Source organism: Triticum aestivum, chromosome 3A (assembly GCF_018294505.1).
Source record: "Triticum aestivum cultivar Chinese Spring chromosome 3A, IWGSC CS RefSeq v2.1, whole genome shotgun sequence".
NCBI classification, from domain to species: Eukaryota; Viridiplantae; Streptophyta; class Magnoliopsida; order Poales; family Poaceae; genus Triticum; species Triticum aestivum.
Window position 1 is genome coordinate 553,091,138 of NC_057800.1, and position 19,922 is coordinate 553,111,059.

The 19,922-nt window shown below is 44.0% G+C and overlaps 1 protein-coding gene across 2 annotated transcripts in view; it reads left to right on the plus strand.

Moving 5' to 3' along the window:
- Nucleotides 1–2,560: 2,560 nt before the first annotated feature.
- Nucleotides 2,561–19,922, plus strand: part of LOC123058621 (peroxidase 2) — a 22,447-nt gene continuing 5,085 nt past the window's right edge. Inside the window, exons 1-2 of one of the 2 annotated variants that reach the window (XM_044481325.1) lie at nt 2,561–2,937; nt 3,030–3,380. In XM_044481325.1, the coding sequence (XP_044337260.1) occupies nt 2,617–2,937; nt 3,030–3,380 (672 nt within the window). In that variant the 5' untranslated portion in view covers nt 2,561–2,616. Of the gene's footprint in view, nt 2,938–3,029; nt 3,984–19,922 lie in introns of those variants that run through there. The other variant, XM_044481324.1, reaches the window with a different exon arrangement.

Genomic DNA, 19,922 nt, shown 5'->3' on the forward strand with positions numbered 1-19,922 from the left:
GTAAAAATGTCATGCCTAATTAAGTTCGTTTTGCCATGATCTAAATAATGAAATTTCCATTCTACCTAAAGAAATTACATTTGCCATGGTGCACAAAAAGAAGATTGTCATGATCCATTAAAAAATGATGTTTCCATGATAAAAATACTAAGTTTGCCTTGGTCCCATAGAAAACAATATTTTCCATGTTGCGTAAACAAAATAAATTTTGCCATGGTCCTTGTAGTAAAATTTCCATGATCAATAAAAATGTATTAAGCAATAGTTCATGACTAAAGATTGCCATGGTCCGTACACACTACTTTTTTACATGATATACAAACTAGATTTGGCATCATTACATCAGAAAAGAAATTTTGCATGTTGCAAAAAGAAGAAACATGAATTTGCGATGGTCATAAAAAGTAAAATTGTCGTGATCCGTAGAACTACATTTGCCATGCTACATCAATTAAATTGCCATGGTCCAATAAAATTAAAGTTTTCCATATTCCAAAGAAAGGAAAATTGCCACGATCAGCAAATGAGAAATTTTGCCATGATATCTTGAAGAAAAGAGTTTGCCATCAGATGTTACATAAAAATTGCGTTGTACTACCTCGGTCCTGGTTTATTGGTCCCCGTTGTAACCTATGCCAAATTTTGACCATAAATTTAACTAACGAAATGTTCATGCATGTCACAAAAAATTATACCATTGAAAACTTTGTTCAAATACGAATCCAACGATATAATTTTTGTTGACATGCACTAAGTTAAATGTTTGGTCAAAATTTAGCACAAATTACAAAGGAGACTAATAAACTAGGACGGAGGTAGTAGATATATGAATTTTAACACCGGATTCCATAAAAACTATTTCTGCCATGGCAAAACTTGGAGATATGCCAATTTTTTTTTTGTTTCTTTGAAACAAAACATGGCAACTATAATGAAGTTGTCATGGGCAAATACGGGATTTTATGTTCACTACAAAAAATAAGGCAAACTTATGTATTTCCCCTTTTCAGTAAGGGGAACTAGAATTCCAATGAACCCAAACAAGTTGGCCACGCATGATACACTAGAAGGCGTTTGTCCCATTGTGTTGTTTTAGCATGATATTGTCATGATAAGTTGGGCTTACTGCAGGCTGTTTTGATACAGAACAGGGTTACCAAAGCTCATGACCAAACAAGCACAGGGGACTGCTACTGTTTTGATTTTATGTAGAGTTCGTTGCAGCCGCAATTTGTATTTTTTTTAACACAATACAGACGCAAGCGCTTATATAAACACGCATACACTCATCCATATAAACGCACACATGCACACCCTACCTCTATCAGCACCTTCAAGAGGCTGACCCGGCATATCATCTTGAGATTTTATGAAGTCATCGTAGGCGCCTCGTAATCGATGGGAATATCTCTTCCTACCGAAAGCATATCACCGGAAATCCTGAAATAAATTCAGAATAAATGCGAGCACCAGAATTTGAACCCTGGTGGGCTGAGGATACCATCCACCTAACCATCTCAACCACAATTTGTATTTAATATGTGTCCATCCGGTTCGCAAACATGTCAATTTCAAGCTAGACATTTTTGGTGGAAGGGGCCCGTTTCTCGTCAAAACGAGATTGGGGATGTTTATTTCTTCGGGAGTGTTAATTTTTATGACCCCCCCCCCCATCCCACACATACACGCAGCATATTCACATACCCTTTTTTAACACTGTACAGACGGAAGCGCTCATAGGTACGCACATACACTCATCCCTATGAACTCACACAACACCATATTCCTGTGAGCACCTTCGAGAGACTCAGCCGGCATATCATCTTGAGATTTACAAAATCCTCTTAGACGCCTCGTCATCGACGGGAGCTTCTGCTCCCACTGAAATTGCATCGCCAGAAATCCTAAAATAAATTCAGGAATAATACGAACACCAGGACTTAGAACCCTGATGGACAAGGATACCACTGTCCCTCTAACCATCCAACCACATGTTGGTTCGCGCATTCACATACCCTTGAGCAACGCAAGAGCATTTCCTATCATATTTGTACAGACAGAAAAAACTACTAAAAGCACTCGCATGCATAATGCGTGTAGATTATTATAAGCACCTTCGCCTAACTGAAGTTACAAATAGACATACACTAGGAGAGTATACTACTCCTCTGCAAGCGCTGGCCGGATCACCCGTGATCCATGCGAATGTCAAACGTAATCTGCCAGAGTTAATGCAACCGGTTAGGAGCTGTATAGCATATGATGCCTGCATGGAGTGGTTGTTGGCGTTGTGGGTATTTTCCACGCAATGAACAAGTCCGGCGAGGACAGCACGGCGGAAGCCGATCAGACCGACGGCGCGCAATCAGTGAGATAAATCCCAACTTGATCCGTCGAACGTCGCTGCTTGAGCTGTCCGGTGATATTGGCGTGCATCGCAACGTGCTCCGCCCACGAAACGCGGCCGTGCTTATACGTCATTGCCTTCGTCGTCGTCGTCTCGTCCGGGACGACCTATAAGAATGCCACCCGGCCGTAACCCAGCCGGAGAAAACAACACACGAGACACGACACGAAACGACCATCTATCCAGTTAGTGGCTAGTGCGAAAAGAAGATGGCGACTAAGCTCGCAGCGCTCGTCGTCTTGGTCGCGTTCCTCGCTGGGCCCGCGGCGTGCGAGGGCACCTACATTTGCTTCAACGGTTGGCTGAGGCTTCCTAGCATCCTGGACAAGCTGCTCTGTCCTCGCGGCTCCGGCACTCGGCGGGAGCCGGTCCCTTCTCCCTCGGGGTCAGGGCTCAGCTACGGCTATTACAGCACCAGCTGCCCTAGTGCGGAGAAGATCGTTAAGGAAGCCGTGAAGAAGGCCGTGGATGAGAACCCCGGCATTGGCGCGGGGCTCGTCCGTCTCTTCTTCCATGATTGCTTCGTTCGGGTACGTACATACAGCTCGTCGATTAAGCTTATTATTATATACTAATAACTGCATTGTCGTTTCACAAGATGACCATGTTCATTGTTATCCAGGGGTGCGATGCTTCCGTCCTCCTCAACACGACCAACTCCAATAACGAGACGGAGAGGGAAGGCCTTCCCAACATGAACAGCCTACGAGGGTTCGAGGTGATCGACGAGGCCAAGACGGCGATCGAGGCCGCCTGCAACAATACAGTCTCATGCGCGGACATCGTCGCCTTCGCCGCCCGCGACGCATCCTACTTCCTCAGCAACGGCAGCATCAATATCCCGATGCCAGGCGGCCGCTACGACGGGCGCGAGTCCTTCGCCAGCGAGACCGACCAGCTGCCCGGGCCCTTCTCCAACGTCGCGGAGCTTAACGCGAGCTTCGCAGCCAAGGGGTTCACCCTCGACGAGATGGTCACGCTCTCCGGCGCGCACACCATCGGCCGCGCCCGCTGCATGTTCTTCTCCAGCCGCTTCTCTGAGATGAACCAGACATATGCCGCCAACCTCAGGGCCGAGTGCAGCAACAACGGCGACACCAACGTGAACCAAGACAATGTGACCTCCAACGTCCTGGATAAGCAGTACTACCAGAACGTGATCGACAACAAAGTGTTGTTCACCTCGGACGCCGTGCTCAACTCGACAGAAACGAGAACGCAGGTGATAGACAACGCGGACAAGCCCGGAGAGTGGGAGAGGAAGTTCGAGAAAGCCATGGAGAAAATGGGGAAAATCAAAGGCGACCAGCAAGGCCTGGAGATCAGGAAGGTATGCTGGAGAGTCAACAACGTTGGCCAGTATTAATGCGTGGTGGCTGGCTGGCTCTATGGCGGGATCGCCTGATGGACGAGATGTAACTTCGTCTAGCTACTGTCATTGTTGGTTTTTTTGTACTAAAACTCGGTGTGTGTGTGTGTGTGTGTGTGTGTGTGTGTGTGTGTGTGTGTGTGTGTGTGTGTGTGTTAATAAAGATGTAAGTATCAAGTAAATGTGTATGTTCAGTACTTCAGTTCACCTACGAGTATTTTCCTGGTTGTTTCTGGCGATTAAAAACTGACAGGAGATCAGAAAAATGCATTCATTTTCTCATTTGGTCTTAACAAATGACTGAACCAATAGTTACAGTCATTTTTCTCGAAAAAAACGCCACAAAAATTGATTTATTATTCGTCAAAGGAAAAAATCCTCTCCAAATATACCCCTCTTTTTCTAGAATGCTCTCCAAATATACCTTTTTTAGGGGCAAACACAGTCATTTTACATCACAATGCAAGGCACAATACTTGTGTCATTTGGTTGTAAGAGCCAAATATGGCGACCATGCTCAGGGACAGCCAGCTTTGTTTTTACAAAATTATGTGCTTCAGTGTTTGAAGCCCTTCCCTCGTGAATAAACCGGACCTCCGTAAAGGCTCCGCGGCAAGCTTCTATCTTCTGCAGAATCGAGCCGTAGACTCCTCTGCCCCTTCGTTAATTTGCTTCGTCAATCGTCACTTGTGATGCCTCACATGCAATGACAAGGTTTTGCACATTCAAATCAGTGGCTAGGGTCAATGCTTAATATGCCAGCGCTTCAAGGGTTCCAGATCCATGCAATCATCAATCACACGTGCAGAAGACCCCAAGTATACGCCCTTGTTATCCCGGCAACATGCCGCCACCGCACCATTTCTTCTGTTTTTGGCAATCCCTTTGTCTACATTGATCTTCACAAAACCCATAGGTGGCGGGATCCATCTGGACACCCTTGGGGGCACCGCTGCAGCATACTTCAGTGGTCTTGCGTTAGTGATCTCTAGGTCCGCCAGGCAACGCATGATGAAGCCGTGAATGGAGAACGGACTCTGAAAATGGCTTGTGTATCGTCTTGCGCCAAGCACTCCAAATAGCCCATAAGATGATTAGTACCTTTGTCAACTCTTGGCCGGGGTCATTCCCCTTTTCGAAAAAAGAAACCTTTGTCAACTCTTGATGTGATATCGGATCCCATCATACTATAAAACAACCACTTCCTTGCATGCGGCCATGCGGGCACTTGTTCATGCTGTCATGCACATATCCTTAGTGAGTGACTCGTCGACAGGCGCCCATACACACCTTGCCAAGGTGCAGTCCAGCATATGGAGTGATACCATTTACCATCTGAAGCATAACAGAACTCACAACACGGCGAGGTTGCCATTTGTCGTCGATGCAACTCTACACTAGAAGGTAGCGACCGCTGGGTAAGGCGCCAAGGGAACACCCTTACCTTCAACGGTACTTTTGTCTTCCGTAGCCTTGATCAAGTCTTCTCTGATCTATTGGAGCTTGTGCTCGGTTGCCCTTCTAGCCAATCCTTCTATACTTTTTTCCTTGGGACTAACAACTTGTATGCCGATCTGACAGAGAAGACCCTTATTTTTTTCATGATGCCAAGCCAGAAATCTTCCTGTTGGACAATGCTTAATGGTATATTACAAATTGCCTCAATGTCCATGGGCAGGAAATATATCGCTAATTCTCCTCTGTTCCACCATCCCGATGTGTGGTCAACCAGTTCTGACACCATCTCCGGGGGTTATCTGAAACAGCGGCACCGGAGCCAGTCTTTCTGTCTGAGGGATTCAGTTGTTAGTCTCGCGTAGATTGTCCATTGCCTATTCCATGGATAATCCCCAACGTCAAAATATCTCTTCCTTCCACTAAAGATCGCCACGCCTGGGAAGGGGACGAGCCCAAAGTTGCTTGCATAATGTCAATGTTAGGAAAATATACAGATATGAGGATCTTACCGCTAAGTAATTCCAGTGTTTGCAGAATTCTCCACACTTGATGTGCTAATAAGGCCAAGTTGAAAAGCTCAATGTCTCTAAAGCCTAAGCCCCCACTACTGCAAGAATGCCCGAATCTGAATCCACAACATGAGAGACTTGGACTCTATCTTTTCTTGGCCCAAAGTGAAGTGAGAGGACTTTTTGAACAGCACCTAAACTTCTCTTTTCCCGTTATCTTCATATGTGGATCGTACAAATGTCCCATACACCTACAATTAGACGTGGCACAAAAGTTTATGAAGTATTTTTGTCCTGCATGACTTAAATAAATTATTGCATAGTTTGCATTAGAAATCACCTCATAAATATACATGTATACAATATTTTTGGTCATATCCAAGGTAGTCATGTCTTCATCATCCTCCCCTTCTTGAAAACAAAGCCGTCCTCGGCGTTGCTTAATCTGAAATGTGGCTAACAAAAGAGACAATGTGTACATGTTGTATATGTATATGTCATCCATTTTTAACTTTCCTTGGTTTTTGCACAATTGACACATGTATACATGAGTAATTTTTATAGTTCATAAAATCTGAAGCCGAAATATTATCACAAGAAGTAGAAGGCATGAAAATATTGCAACACAATTTGCACATATAAGTGAAGCTCTTTTTCATATCAAAGGATTGACAATGTTCATCATTAAACCATCCCAACATTGGTGAATAAACCTTACTTGCATCAAATTTACATGCTACAACATGCTTAAATAAGCAAACATGCAATAAGTCATTTGACACATAATCATCACCAAGATTAGAGGTCATATCAAAATGATTAAACATGTTGGAAATATGCCCTAGAGGCAACAATAAAATGATTATTATATTTCCTTCTTCATGATAATTGTCTATTATTCATGCTATAATTGTATTATCCGGAAATCGTAATACATGTGTGAATACATAGACCACAATGTGTCCCTAGTGAGCCTGTAGTTGACTAGCTCATTGATCAACACATAGTCATGGTTTCCTGGCTATGGACATGCGGATGTCATTGATAATGGGATCACATCATTAGGAGAATGATGTGAGGGACAAGACCCAATCCTAAGCTTAGCTCAAAGATCGTGTAGTTCGTTTGCTGTAGCTTTTCTGAATGTCAAGTATCATTTCCTTAGACCATGAGATTGTGCAACTCCCGGATACCGTAGGAGTGCTTTGGGTGTGCCAAACGTCACAACATAACTGGGTGACTATAAAGATACATTACAGGTGTCTCCGAAAGTGTCTGTTGGGCTGGCACGAATCGAGACTGGGATTTGTCACTCCGTATGATGGAGAGGTATCTCTGGGCCCACTCGGTAATGCATCATCATAATGAACTCAATGTGATCAAGCGGTTGATCACGGGATCATGCATTACGGTACGAGTAAAGTGACTTGCCGGTAACGAGACTGAACAAGGTATTGGGATACCGACGATCGAGTCTCGGGCAAGTAACGTACCGATTGACAAAGGGAATTGAATACGGGATTGATTAAGTCCTTGACATCGTGGTTCATCCGATGAGATCATCGAGGAGCATGTGGGAGCCAACATGGGTATCCAGATCCCGATGTTGGTTATTGGCCGGAGAGCCGTCTCGGTCATGTCTACGTGTCTCCCGAACCCGTAGGGTCTACACACTTAAGGTTCGGTGACGCTAGGGTTGTAGAGATATGAGTATGTAGTAATCCGAAAGTTGTTCGGAGTCCCGGATGAGATCCTGGACGTCACGAGGAGTTCCGGAATGGTCCGGAGGTGAAGAATTATATATAGGAAGTGTAGTTTCGGCCATCGGGAAAGATTCGGGGTCACCGGTATTGTACCGGGACCACCGGATTGGTCCCGGGGGTCCACCAGGTGGGGCCACCCATCCTGGAGGGCCCCATGGGCTGAGTGGGGAGGAGAACCATCCCATAGTGGGCTAGTGAGCCCCCCCTTGGGCCCCCCTGCGCCTAGGGTTGGAAACCCTAGGGTGGGGGCGCCTCCACTTGCCTTGGGGGGCACTTCACCCCCCTTGGCCGCCGCCCCCTTGGGAGATCCCATCTCCAGGGCCGGTGCTCCCCAGGGGGCCTATATAAAGGGGGGGAGGAGGGCAGCCGCACCTCAAGTCTTGGCGCCTCCCTCTCCCCTGCTACACCTCTCCCTCTCGCAGAAGCTCGGCGAAGCCCTGCTGCGGTCATTGCTGCATCCACCACCACGCCGTTGTGTTGCTGAATCTTCATCAACCTCTCCTTCCCCCTTGCTGGATCAGAAGGAGGAGACGTCATCCGCTCCGTACGTGTGTTGAACGTGGAGGTGCTGTCCGTTCGGCACTTGGTCATCGGTGATTTGGATCACGGCGAGTACGACTCCATCATCCGCGTTCACTTGAACGCTTCCGCTCGCGATATACAAGGGTATGTAGATGCACTCCTATTCCCCTCGTTGCTAGAATACTCCATAGATTGATCTTGGTGATGCATAGAAATTTTTCAATTTCTGCTACGATCCCCAACAGTGGCATCATGAGCCAGGTCTATGCGTAGTTACTATGCACGAGTAGAACACAAAGTAGTTGTGGGCGTCGATATTGTCAATTTGCTTGCCGTTACTAGTATTATCTTAATTCGGTGGCATCGTGGGATGAAGCGGCCCGGACCAACCTTACACGTACGCTCACGTGAGACCGGTTCCACCGACTGACATGCACTAGTTGCATAAGGTGGCTGGCGGGTGTCTGTCTCTCCCACTTTAGTCGGATTGGATTTGATGAACAGGGTCCTTATGAAGGGTAAATAGAAATTGGCAATTCACGTTGTGGTTTTGGCGTAGGTAAGAAACGTTCTTGCTAGAAACCTATAGCAGCCACATAAAAACTTGCAACAACAATTAGAGGATGTCTAACTTGTTTTTGCAGCAAGTGTTTTGTGATGTGATATGGCCAAAGGTTGTGATGAATGATGAATGATATATGTGATATATGAGATTGATCATGTTCTTGTAATAGGAATCACGACTTGCATGTCGATGAGTATGACAACCGGCAGGAGCCATAGGAGTTGTCTTTATTTTTTGTATGACCTGCGTGTCATTGAGAAACACCATGTAAATTACTTTACTTTATTGCTAAACGTGTTAGCCATAGTAGTAGAAGTAATAGTTGGCGAGCAACTTCATGGAGACACGATGATGGAGATCATGATGATGGAGATTATGGTGTCATGCCGGTGACAAGACGATCATGGAGCCCCAAGATGGAGATCAAAGGAGCTATATGATATTGGCCATATCATGTCACTATTATTTGATTGCATGTGATGTTTATCATGGTTTTGCATCTTGTTTACTTAGAACGACGGTAGTAAATAAGATGATCCTTCATAATAATTTCAAGAAAGTGTTCCCCCTAACTGTGCGCCGTTGTGACAGTTTGTTGTTTCGAAGCACCACGTGATGATCGGGTGTGATAGATTCCAACATTCACATACAACGGGTGTAAGACAGATTTACACACGCAATACACTTAGGTTGACTTGACAAGCCTAGCATGTACAGACATGGCCTCGGAACACAGAAGACCGAAAGGTCGAGCATGAGTCGTATAGAAGATACGATCAACATGAAGATGTTCACCGATGTTGACTAGTCCGTCTCACGTGATGATCGGACACGGCCTAGTCAACTCAGATCATGTTATACTTAGATGACTGGAGGATGTCTATCTAAGTGGGAGTAGAATAATTTGATTAGATGAACTTAATTATCATGAACGTAGTCTAAAATCTTTACAATATGTCTTGTAGATCAAATGGCCAACATTGTCCTCAACTTCAACGCGTTCCTAGAGAAAACCAAGCTGAAGACGATGGCAACAACTATACGGACTGGGTCCGGAACCTAAGGATCATCCTCATAGCTGCCAAGAAAGATTATGTCCTAGAAGCACCGCTAGGTGACGCACCTGTCCCACAGAACCAAGACGTTATGAACGCTTGGCAGACACGTGCTGATGATTACTCCCTCGTTCAGTGCGGCATGCTTTACAGCTTAGAACCGAGGATCCAAAAGCGTTTTGAGCGACACGGAGCATATGAGATGTTCGAAGAGCTGAAAATGGTTTCCAAACTCATGCCCGGGTCGAGAGATATGAAGTCTCCGACAAGTTCTTTAGCTGTAAGATGGAGGAAAATAGTTCTGTCAGTGAGCACATACTCAAAATGTCTGGGTTGCATAACTGCTTGACTCAGTTGGGAGTTAATCTCCCGGATGAGGCGGTCATTGAAAGAATCCTTCAGTCGCTTCCACTGAGCTACAAGAGCTTTGTGATGAACTTCAATATGCAGGGGATGGAAAAGACCATTCCTGAAGTATTTGCAATGCTGAAATCAGTGGAGGTAGAAGTCAAAAAGGAACATCAAGTGTTGATGGTGAATAAAACCACTAAGTTAAAGAAAGGCAACGGTAAGAAGAACTTCAAGAAGGACGGCAAGGGAGTTGTCGTGCCCGGTAAGCAAGCTGCCGGGAAGAAGCCAAAGAATGGACCCAAGCCCGAGACTGAGTGTTTTATTGCAAGGGAAGTGGTCACTGAAGTGGAACTGCCCCAAATACTTAGCGGACAAGAAGGCCAGCATCACAAAAGGTATATGTGATATACATGTAATTGATGTGTACCTTACCAGTCTCGTAGTAGCTCCTGGGTATTTGATACCGGTGCGGTTGCTCACATTTGTAACTCAAAGCAGGAGCTGCGGAATAAACGGAGACTGGCAAAGGACGAGGTGACGATGCGCGTCGGGAATGGTTCCAAGGTTGATGTGATTGCCGTCGGCACGCTACCTCTACATTTACCTACGGGATTAGTTTTAAACCTCAATAATTGTTATTTAGTACCAGCTTTGAGCATGAACATTGTATCAGGATCTCGTTAATACGAGATGGCTACTCATTTAAATCCAAGAATAATGGTTGTTCTATTTATATGAGAGATATGTTTTATGGTCATGCTCCGATGGTGAATGGTTTATTCTTAATGAATCTCGAGTGTAATGCCACACATGTTCATAGTGTGAATACCAAAATATGTAAGGTTGATAATGATAGTCCCACATACTTGTGGCACTGCCGCCTTGGTCACATAGGTGTCAAACGCATGAAGAAGCTCCATGCAGATGGACTTTTAGAGTCTCTTGATTACGAATCATTTGACACGTGTGAACCATGCCTCATGGGTAAAATGACCAAGACTCCGTTCTCAGGAACAATGGAGCGAGCAGCCAACTTATTGGAAATCATACATACTGATGTGTGCGGTCCAATGAGTGTTGAGGCTCGCAGTGGCTATCGTTATGTTCGCACCCTCATTGATGACTTGAGTAGATATGGGTATGTCTACTTAATGAAACACAAGTCTGAGACCTTTGAAAAGTTCAAGGAATTTCAGAGTGAGTTTGAGAATCAACGTGACAGGAAAATCAAGTTCTTGCGATCAGATCGTGGGGGAGAATACTTGAGTCATGAATTTGGCACACACTTAAGAAAATGTGTAATAGTTTCACAACTCACGCCGCCTGGAACACCTCAGCGTAATGGTGTGTCCGAACGTCATAATCGCACTCTATTAGATATGGTGCAATCTATGATGTCTCTTACCGAATTTACCGCTATCATTTTGGGGCTATGCTTTAGAGACTGCCGCATTCACTTTAAATAGGGCTCCGTCGAAATCCGTTGAGACGACACCGTATGAATTATGGTTTGGGAAGGAAACCTAAGCTGTCATTTCTAAAAGTTTGGGGATGCGATGCTTATGTCAAGAAACTTCAACCTGAAAAGCTCGAACCCAAGTCGGAAAAATGCGTCTTCATAGGATACCAAAAGAAACTGTTGGTTATACCTTCTACCTCAGATCCGAAGGCAAGATCTTTGTTGCCAAGAATGGGTCCTTTCTAGAGAAAGAGTTTCTCTCGAAAGAAATAAGTGGGAGGAAGGTAGAACTTGATGAAGTATTACCTCTTGAACCGGTAAGTGGCGCAGCTCAAGAAAATGTTCCTGAGGTGCCTGCACCGACTAGAGAGGAAGTTGATGATGATGATCATGAAACTTCAGATCAAGTTGCTACTGAACTTCGTAGGTCCACAAGGACACGTTCCGCACCAGAGTGGTACAACAACCTTGTCTTGGAAAATCATGTTGTTAGAAAACGGTGAACCTTCGAACTATGAAGAAGCGATGGTGGGCCCGGATTCCGACAAATGGCTGGGAGCCATGAAATCCGAGATAGGATCCATGTATGAAAACGAAGTATGGACTTTGACTGACTTGGCCGTTGATCGGCGAGCCATAGAAAATAAATGGATCTTTAAGAAGAAGACAGACGTGGATGGTAATGTGACCATCTATAAAGCTCGGCTTGTCGCTAAGGGTTATCGACAAGTTCAAGGGGTTGACTACGATGAGACTTTCTCACCCGTAGCGAAGCTGAAGTCCGTCTAAATCATGTTAGCAATTGCCGCATTCCGATGATTATGAGATATGGCAAATGGACGTCAAAACGGCATTCCTTAATGGTTTCCTTAAGGAAGAATTGTATATGATGCAGCCGGAAGGTTTTGTCGATCCTAAGAATGCTGACAAGGTGTGCAAGCTCCAACGCTCGATTTATGGGCTGGTGCAAGCATCTTGGAGTTGGAACATTCGCTTTGATGAGATGATCAAAGCGTTTGGGTTTATGCAGACTTATGGAGAAGCCTGCATTTACAAGAAAGTGAGTGGGAGCTCTCTAGCATTTCTCATATTGTATGTGGATGATATACTGTTGATGGGAAATGATATAGAATTCTTGGAAAGCATAAAGGCCTATTTGCACAAGTGTTTTTCAATGAAGGACCTTGGAGAAGCTGCTTATATATTAGGCATCAAGATCTATAGAGATAGATCGAGACGCCTCATTGGTCTTTTATAGAGTACGTACCTTGACAAGATATTGAAGAAGTTCAAAATGGATCAGTCAAAGAAGGGGTTCTTGCCTGTATTGCAAGGTATGAGATTGAGCATGGCTCAATGCCCCGACCACGGCAGAAGATAGAGAAAAGATGAGTGTCGTCCCCTATGCCTCGGCCATAGGTCTATCATGTATGCTATGATGTGTACCAAACATGATGTAAACCTTGCCGTGAGTTTGGTAGGAAGGTACCAAAGTAATCCCGGCATGGAACACTGGACAGCGGTCAAGAATATCCTAAAGTACCTGAAAAGGACCAAGGAAATGTTTCTCGTTTATGGAGGTGACGAAGAGCTCGTCGTAAAGGGTACGTCGATGGTAGCTTCGACACAGATCTGGATGACTCTAAGTCACAAACCGGATACATGTATATTTTGAATGGTGGGGCAGTAAGCTGGTGCAGTTGCAAGCAAAGCGTTGTGGCGGGATCTACATGTGAAGCGGAGCACATGGCAGCCTCGGAGGCAGCACATGAAGCAGTCTTGGTGAAGGAGTTCATTACCGACCTAGGAGTCATACCCAATGCGTCGGGGCCGATGACTCTCTTCTGTGACAACACTAGAGCTATTGCCCTTGCCAAGGAGCCCAGGTTTCACAGGAAGACCAGGCATATCAAGCGTCGCTTCAACTCCATTCGTGAAAGTGTTCAAAATGGAGACATAGAAATTTGTAAAGTACATACGGACCTGAATGTAGCAGATCCGTTGACTAAACCTCTCCCTAGAGCAAAACATGATCAACACCATAATTCTATGGGTGTTCGATTCATCACAATGTAACTAGATGATTGACTCTAGTGCAAAGTGGGAGACTGTTGGAAATATGCCCTAGAGGCAATAATAAAATGATTATTATATTTCCTTGTTCATGATAATTGTCTATTATTCATGCTATAATTGTATTATCCGGAAATCGTAATACATGTGTGAATACATAGACCACAATGTGTCCTGGATGACTTATATAAATTATTGCATAGTTTGCATTAGAAATCACCTCATAAATATACATGTATACAATATTTTTGGTCATATCCAAGGTAGTCATGTCTTCATCATCCTCCCCTTCTTGAAAACAAAGCCGTCCTCGGCGTTGCTTAATCTGAAATGTGGCTAACAAAAGAGGACAATGTGTACATGTTGTATATGTATATGTCATCCATTTTTAACTTTCCTTGGTTTTTGCACAATTGACACATGTATACATGAGTAATTTTCATAGTTCATAAAATCTGAAGCCGAAATATTATCACAAGAAGTAGAAGGCATGAAAATATTGCAACACAATTTGCACATATAAGTGAAGCTCTTTTTCATATCAAAGGATTGACAATGTTCATCATTAAACCATCCCAACATTTGTGAATAAACCTTACTTGCATCAAATTTACATGCTACAACATGCTTAAATAAGCAAACATGCAATAAGTCATTTGACACATAATCATCACCAAGATTAGAGGTCATATCAAAATGATTAAACATGTTGGAAATATGCCCTAGAGGCAACAATAAAATGATTATTATATTCCTTGTTCATGATATTGTCTATTATTCATGCTATAATTGTATTATCCGGAAAATCGTAATACATGTGTGAATACATAGACCACAATGTGTCCCTAGTGAGCCTGTAGTTGACTAGCTCGTTGATCAACACATAGTCATGGTTTCCTGGCTATGGACATGGGGATGTCATTGATAATGGGATCACAATCATTAGGAGAATGATGTGAGGGACAAGACCCAATCCTAAGCTTAGCTCAAAGATCGTGTAGTTCATTTGCTGTAGCTTTTCTGAATGTCAAGTATCATTTCCTTAGACCATGAGATTGTGCAACTCCCGGATACCGTAGGAGTGCTTTGGGTGTGCCAAACGTCACAACGTAACTGGGTGACTATAAAGGTACATTACAGGTGTCTCCGAAAGTGTCTGTTGGGTTGGCACGAATCGAGACTGGGATTTGTCACTCCGTATGACTGAGAGGTATCTCTGGGCCCACTCGGTAATGCATCATCATAATGAGCTCAATGTGATCAAGTGGTTGATCACGGGATCATGCATTACGGTACGAGTAAAGTGACTTGCCGGTAACGAGACTGAACAAGGTATTGGGATACCGACGATCGAGTCTCGGGCAAGTAACGTACCGATTGACAAAGGGAATTGAATACGGGATTGCTTAAGTCCTCGACATCGTGGTTCATCCGATGAGATCATCGAGGAGCATGTGGGAGACAACATGGGTATCCAGATCCCGCTGTTGGTTATTGGCCGGAGAGCCGTCTCGGTCATGTCTACGTGTCTCCGGAACCCGTAGGGTCTACACACTTAAGGTTCGGTGACGCTAGGGTTGTAGAGATATGAGTATGCAGTAATCCAAAAGTTGCTCGGAGTCCCGGATGAGATCCTGGACGTCACGAGGAGTTCCGGAATGGTCCGGAGGTGAAGAATTATATATAGGAAGTGTAGTTTCGGCCATCGGGAAAGATTCGGGGTCACTGGTATCGTACCGGGACCACCGGATTGGTCCCGGGGGTCCACAGGGTGGGGACACCCATCTCGGAGGGCCCCATGGGCTGAAGTGGGGAGGAGAACCAGCCCATAGTGGGCTGGTGCGCCCCCTCTTGGCCCCCCTGCGCCTAGGGATGGAAACCCTAGGGTGGGGGGCGCCTCCACTTGCCTTGGGGGGCACTCCACCCCCCTTGGCCGCCGCCCCCTTGGGAGATCCCATCTCCAGGGCCGGCGCCCCCCCAGGGGGCCTATATAAAGGGGGGGAGGGAGGGCATATGCACCTCAAGTCTTGGTGCCTCCCTCTCCCCTGCTACACCTCTCCCTCTCGCAGAAGCTCGGCGAAGCCCTGCTGTGGTCACTGCTGCATCCACCACCATGCTGTCGTGCTGCTAGATCTTCATCAACCTCTCCTTCCCCCTTGCTGGATCAAGAAGGAGGATACGTCATCCGCTCCGTACGTGTGTTGAACGCGGAGGTGCTGTCCGTTCGGCACTTGGTCATCGGTGATTTGGATCACGGCGAGTACGACTCCATCATCCCCGTTCACTTGAACGCTTCCGCTCGCGATCTACAAGGGTATGTAGATGCACTCCTATTCCCCTCGTTGCTAGAATACTCCATAGATTGATCTTGGTGATGCGTAGAAATTTTTTAATTTCTGCTACGATCCCCAACAAAACATTGGTTCTTTTGCATCAACAATTAATTCAATGGGTCCACTCAAAGTTGTTGGTATTTCAGTTGTTTGATCACATGATGCATTCATGATAGTAACACGATTCTTTAAAATAGGTGGTGTGCTCAAATCAAGAGGTAACTCAACCCATGATGCATTCAAGTTAACTAGGCATGCATCATTCTCATGTGAAGTTATATCATCAATACCTTTACTGTTACCTTGTCACAAAGACATAGCTGATGTAGGTACGGACGTTGATAATGTACCATACTCTTGAGATGATGTCGCGCTCACAATCCGAGGTGGGGCTGCTCTAGTAGGTGCAACGGTGGAGGAACCAACCGGCGGTGGGGAGCATGAACTAGAATAGTAGTTGTTGTAGTCACCCAATGCATCCTCCTGTATCTGTCTCTCAAAGGTATAAGCACGAACATACATACCAGTAATGCAACGAGGAATATACTGAAATCGTGCCTGAATATCATGGTTCAAACCACCAAAAAATCTATTCATTGTATCATCCTCAGATTCTTCTATGTCACAGTGATGCATATAAGATTTGAACTCTTGGTAGTAAGCATGAACAGTGTTGTTGCCTTGTTTAAATTGTTTAAATTTGTGAAGCAATTCACGATGATAGTAAGGAGGAAAAATTGTTGTCTCATTACATATTTCAAATATTTCCATGTTGTGGGGTGGTTATCAATGTTTTTCTTACAATGCACACTCCACCAAAGAGAAGCAAAACCAGTAAATGCTCTAGTGGCAGCTCATACTCGCTCAAGTTCAGAAAGTCATGGTGACTAAAAGCTTATTCTACTTCAAGCTCCCAAGCTAGATAAATAGCAGGATTAAATCTACCCTCAAATGATGGTAAAAAGATAACCTGACCATGTGCTTGTGTGTGTTGTCCCAACTCTCGTGATGGTGAAGATGTGTCCGTCGTCTAAGAACTTCTATCTCCGGAACCTGTCATGATTAGTAGAAACAAGAAACAAAATTCGAGAACAATGTTCCTATGAACTACTAGGATGTGGTTGTAAAGTGCTCACATTAAAGCAAATATCAATATCTTACAAGTTCTTACCATGCGGTAGGTGGTGACAGGCAATCAGCGGTGTCAAATAACTCCAAAGATTGTGTAAAGCGATTGACAGGGGAACGTACGTATACACGGTGTAGAATTATATGGAGCTGGGTTTGCTATATATGGTAGCAAAAGATTAGCAATAATCAATTCAGAGATGCAATATTGAATAAACGCTCAACGACGGTACTGTGCTGGTCCTAGGCTAGAACGGACTAGAGACGCGAGCCTAGAACACTAATGAGGTCACGGCGTAGCACAACTAGCATCAATAAAGGATACTAAGTAGCTCTGGACAGCAAGATATAAGTGAAGATCACAACGACAGAAAAAATAATGATGAAAAACAACTGTCAAGCAGGATATACAACAACTTTCTCTCAAACTTTTCTCTGGAAAAGTTTGTGCCAATTTTCTGATAATTTTTCTCAAGAATGGCACTGACTCAAGATTTCAAATGCAAAAAGAATCACTCAGTTCCGAGTTGATATGATGAGTCAAAAAATTCTAAAACTGGCATGAAAAACTGGAACAAGCTGTGTTGCGAACTTCGGAGGGCAAAAATACCTATTTAGAAGCCGATTTTGAGGTGCCAAATATTGAACTTGTCTATGCAACTATTTAGATGCGGCTCACCGCTAGCTTTCATTTGATTACTCGCGTAGCCAAAACGGTCTTCGTACGAGGAAGTTATGGCTATTTTACTGAACAGTGCGCGAAACAGATTTCAATCCGAAATCAACTACGAGAGTGAGTCTAGATAGATCCGGGAATTTTGTTTTTTTTCTTCTCTTTTTTTCCTCACACTTTTTTTCTTTCTCTCCCTTTTTTTGACTTTCTTTAACTTTTTTTCTCTCTCTTTTTTCTCTGCCTTTTTTTCTCTCTCCCTCTTTCCAAGACAAACCAGATAAGATGCATATTGGATCTAGCGAAGATGTGAACGACCTCAACTATGATTGTGACAATGAACGACGGGTAGCACGTGGTGGAAATTGATGGGTGGGTGGTGGACAGCGGAAGGGATAACGGTGCAGCGGCGGCCTAATGTGAACAGAACTCGAAACTCTAAACGAACTAGACAATAAGACCATCAACTCGACGCGACGATACAACCGATAATTCAACTATGCAAGTAATAAAAGAAAATTGCAAAGGCTCAGACTGGCTTGGACAAAGGATGAATAGATGTAACTTTTTTGTGGCTTTTTCTTGGACCATAGGTAAGAAAATAACTCTAATCTAGGAAAAATTGGAAATTCTCATCGAGCAACCTGAAAACTGATACCACTTGATAGAGGCGAGGGTCCCGATCTTTCGATGAGATGATAACTATCGATTTGGTGGAGACGACTATGATGATCCGACTATAAACGTGCACGACGTTGCGCCTTAGCAATCGCTAAACCAATCTCCTAAGGTTACCGACAATGTCAGAAGCACGATCAGCCTGACCACGAAGGTCTATTCATGCAAGCAATCAAAGAACAAGCAAGAATATGATAATGCAATATGAATATTACGAATATAGATGAAGTATTGATAAAGGCGGGGATCCGAAAGCGGTCTTGGTCTGGTCGTTGGACACAAACGAAGTACACGAAGCTGCAATGGCTAACTTTTAACTAAACAAACCCAAGGAAAAAGCTACTAGATGGATCTACTTATATAGGAGCAAGGGGTGGCGGCCAAGGAGGTGGGAGGACGTCCCAAGCCAGCCTGAAACTAACCCTAGGTCGTACAAGGATCATGGGCCCAAGTGGAGGTGATGCAACACCTTTGGGCTTGTAGTTTGACTCAGATTCTGCTGCAACGTCAAATTGTTTCGTCCATAACTCAAAGCTCCGGACGAATTTGAAGGTGAATCAAATTGTGTTGTAAAGAGCATGAAATCTACTTTCAAACAAAAAAAGAAACACCCAATTCGAAGTCTGTATGAAAAAGTTGTTGGCATTTTGAGTCAGGTATGTCTGTGCAGTCCGAATCTGAATCCAGAACGTGAGAGACTTGGACTCTATCTTCTCTTGGCCCAAAATTGACGTGAGAGGACTTTTTGAACAGCACATAAACTTCTCTTTTCCCCTTGTATTCATATTTGCATTGTACAAATGTCCCATACACCTGCAATTAAACATGTCATAAATGTTTTGTGAAGTATTTTTGTCCTGGATGGCATAAATAAATTACTGCATAGTTTGCATTAGAAATTATCTCACAAATATACATGTATGCAATATTTTTGGTTATATTCAAAGTAGTCATGTCTTCGTCAACGAATCCTTCCCTGTAGCAATCATTGCCGATCGAACAAGATCGTTCGCGCTAGGAGACAGTCTCAAGCGAACGGTTTGGTGTTAGCTATTTCTCTTGGCCCATCCTGTAGGGACCCAGACGGCCGAAAACCAAAAAAGACCAGACACATCCCATCTGCATGTTGTTGCACGTAAAAAAAACCACAATACCTAGAAAACAAAAAGAAACAAAATGATAAAAACTAAAAAAATCCTTGCTTTCTCTCAAAGAAAAAAAACCTTATTAAAAATAGAACAAAAAATTGGCATGCTTGTGAAACTAAAAAACATGCCATATCTTAAAAGCAAAACAAGATGAAAACCAACCAATTATGTAAGAAACTAACTTGCCATTTTTCCATAAGACATTGGCAAAAAATAAATGAAAACAACATTATGAAAAAACTCTTACAAAAATAATCAAATTTTCCATGCGATGTTTCAAAACATAAAGTTGCCATGGTGTAAAAAGGATTTTCCAAATGTTTTGTTGAAAGATCTTGTACAAAAATTGGAATTTACCAAGTTTTGTTCGGTCTAAACATTCCATCGTCCAAAAAGAAATAAATGAACTTCCTGCAACACCCAATGTGTCATTG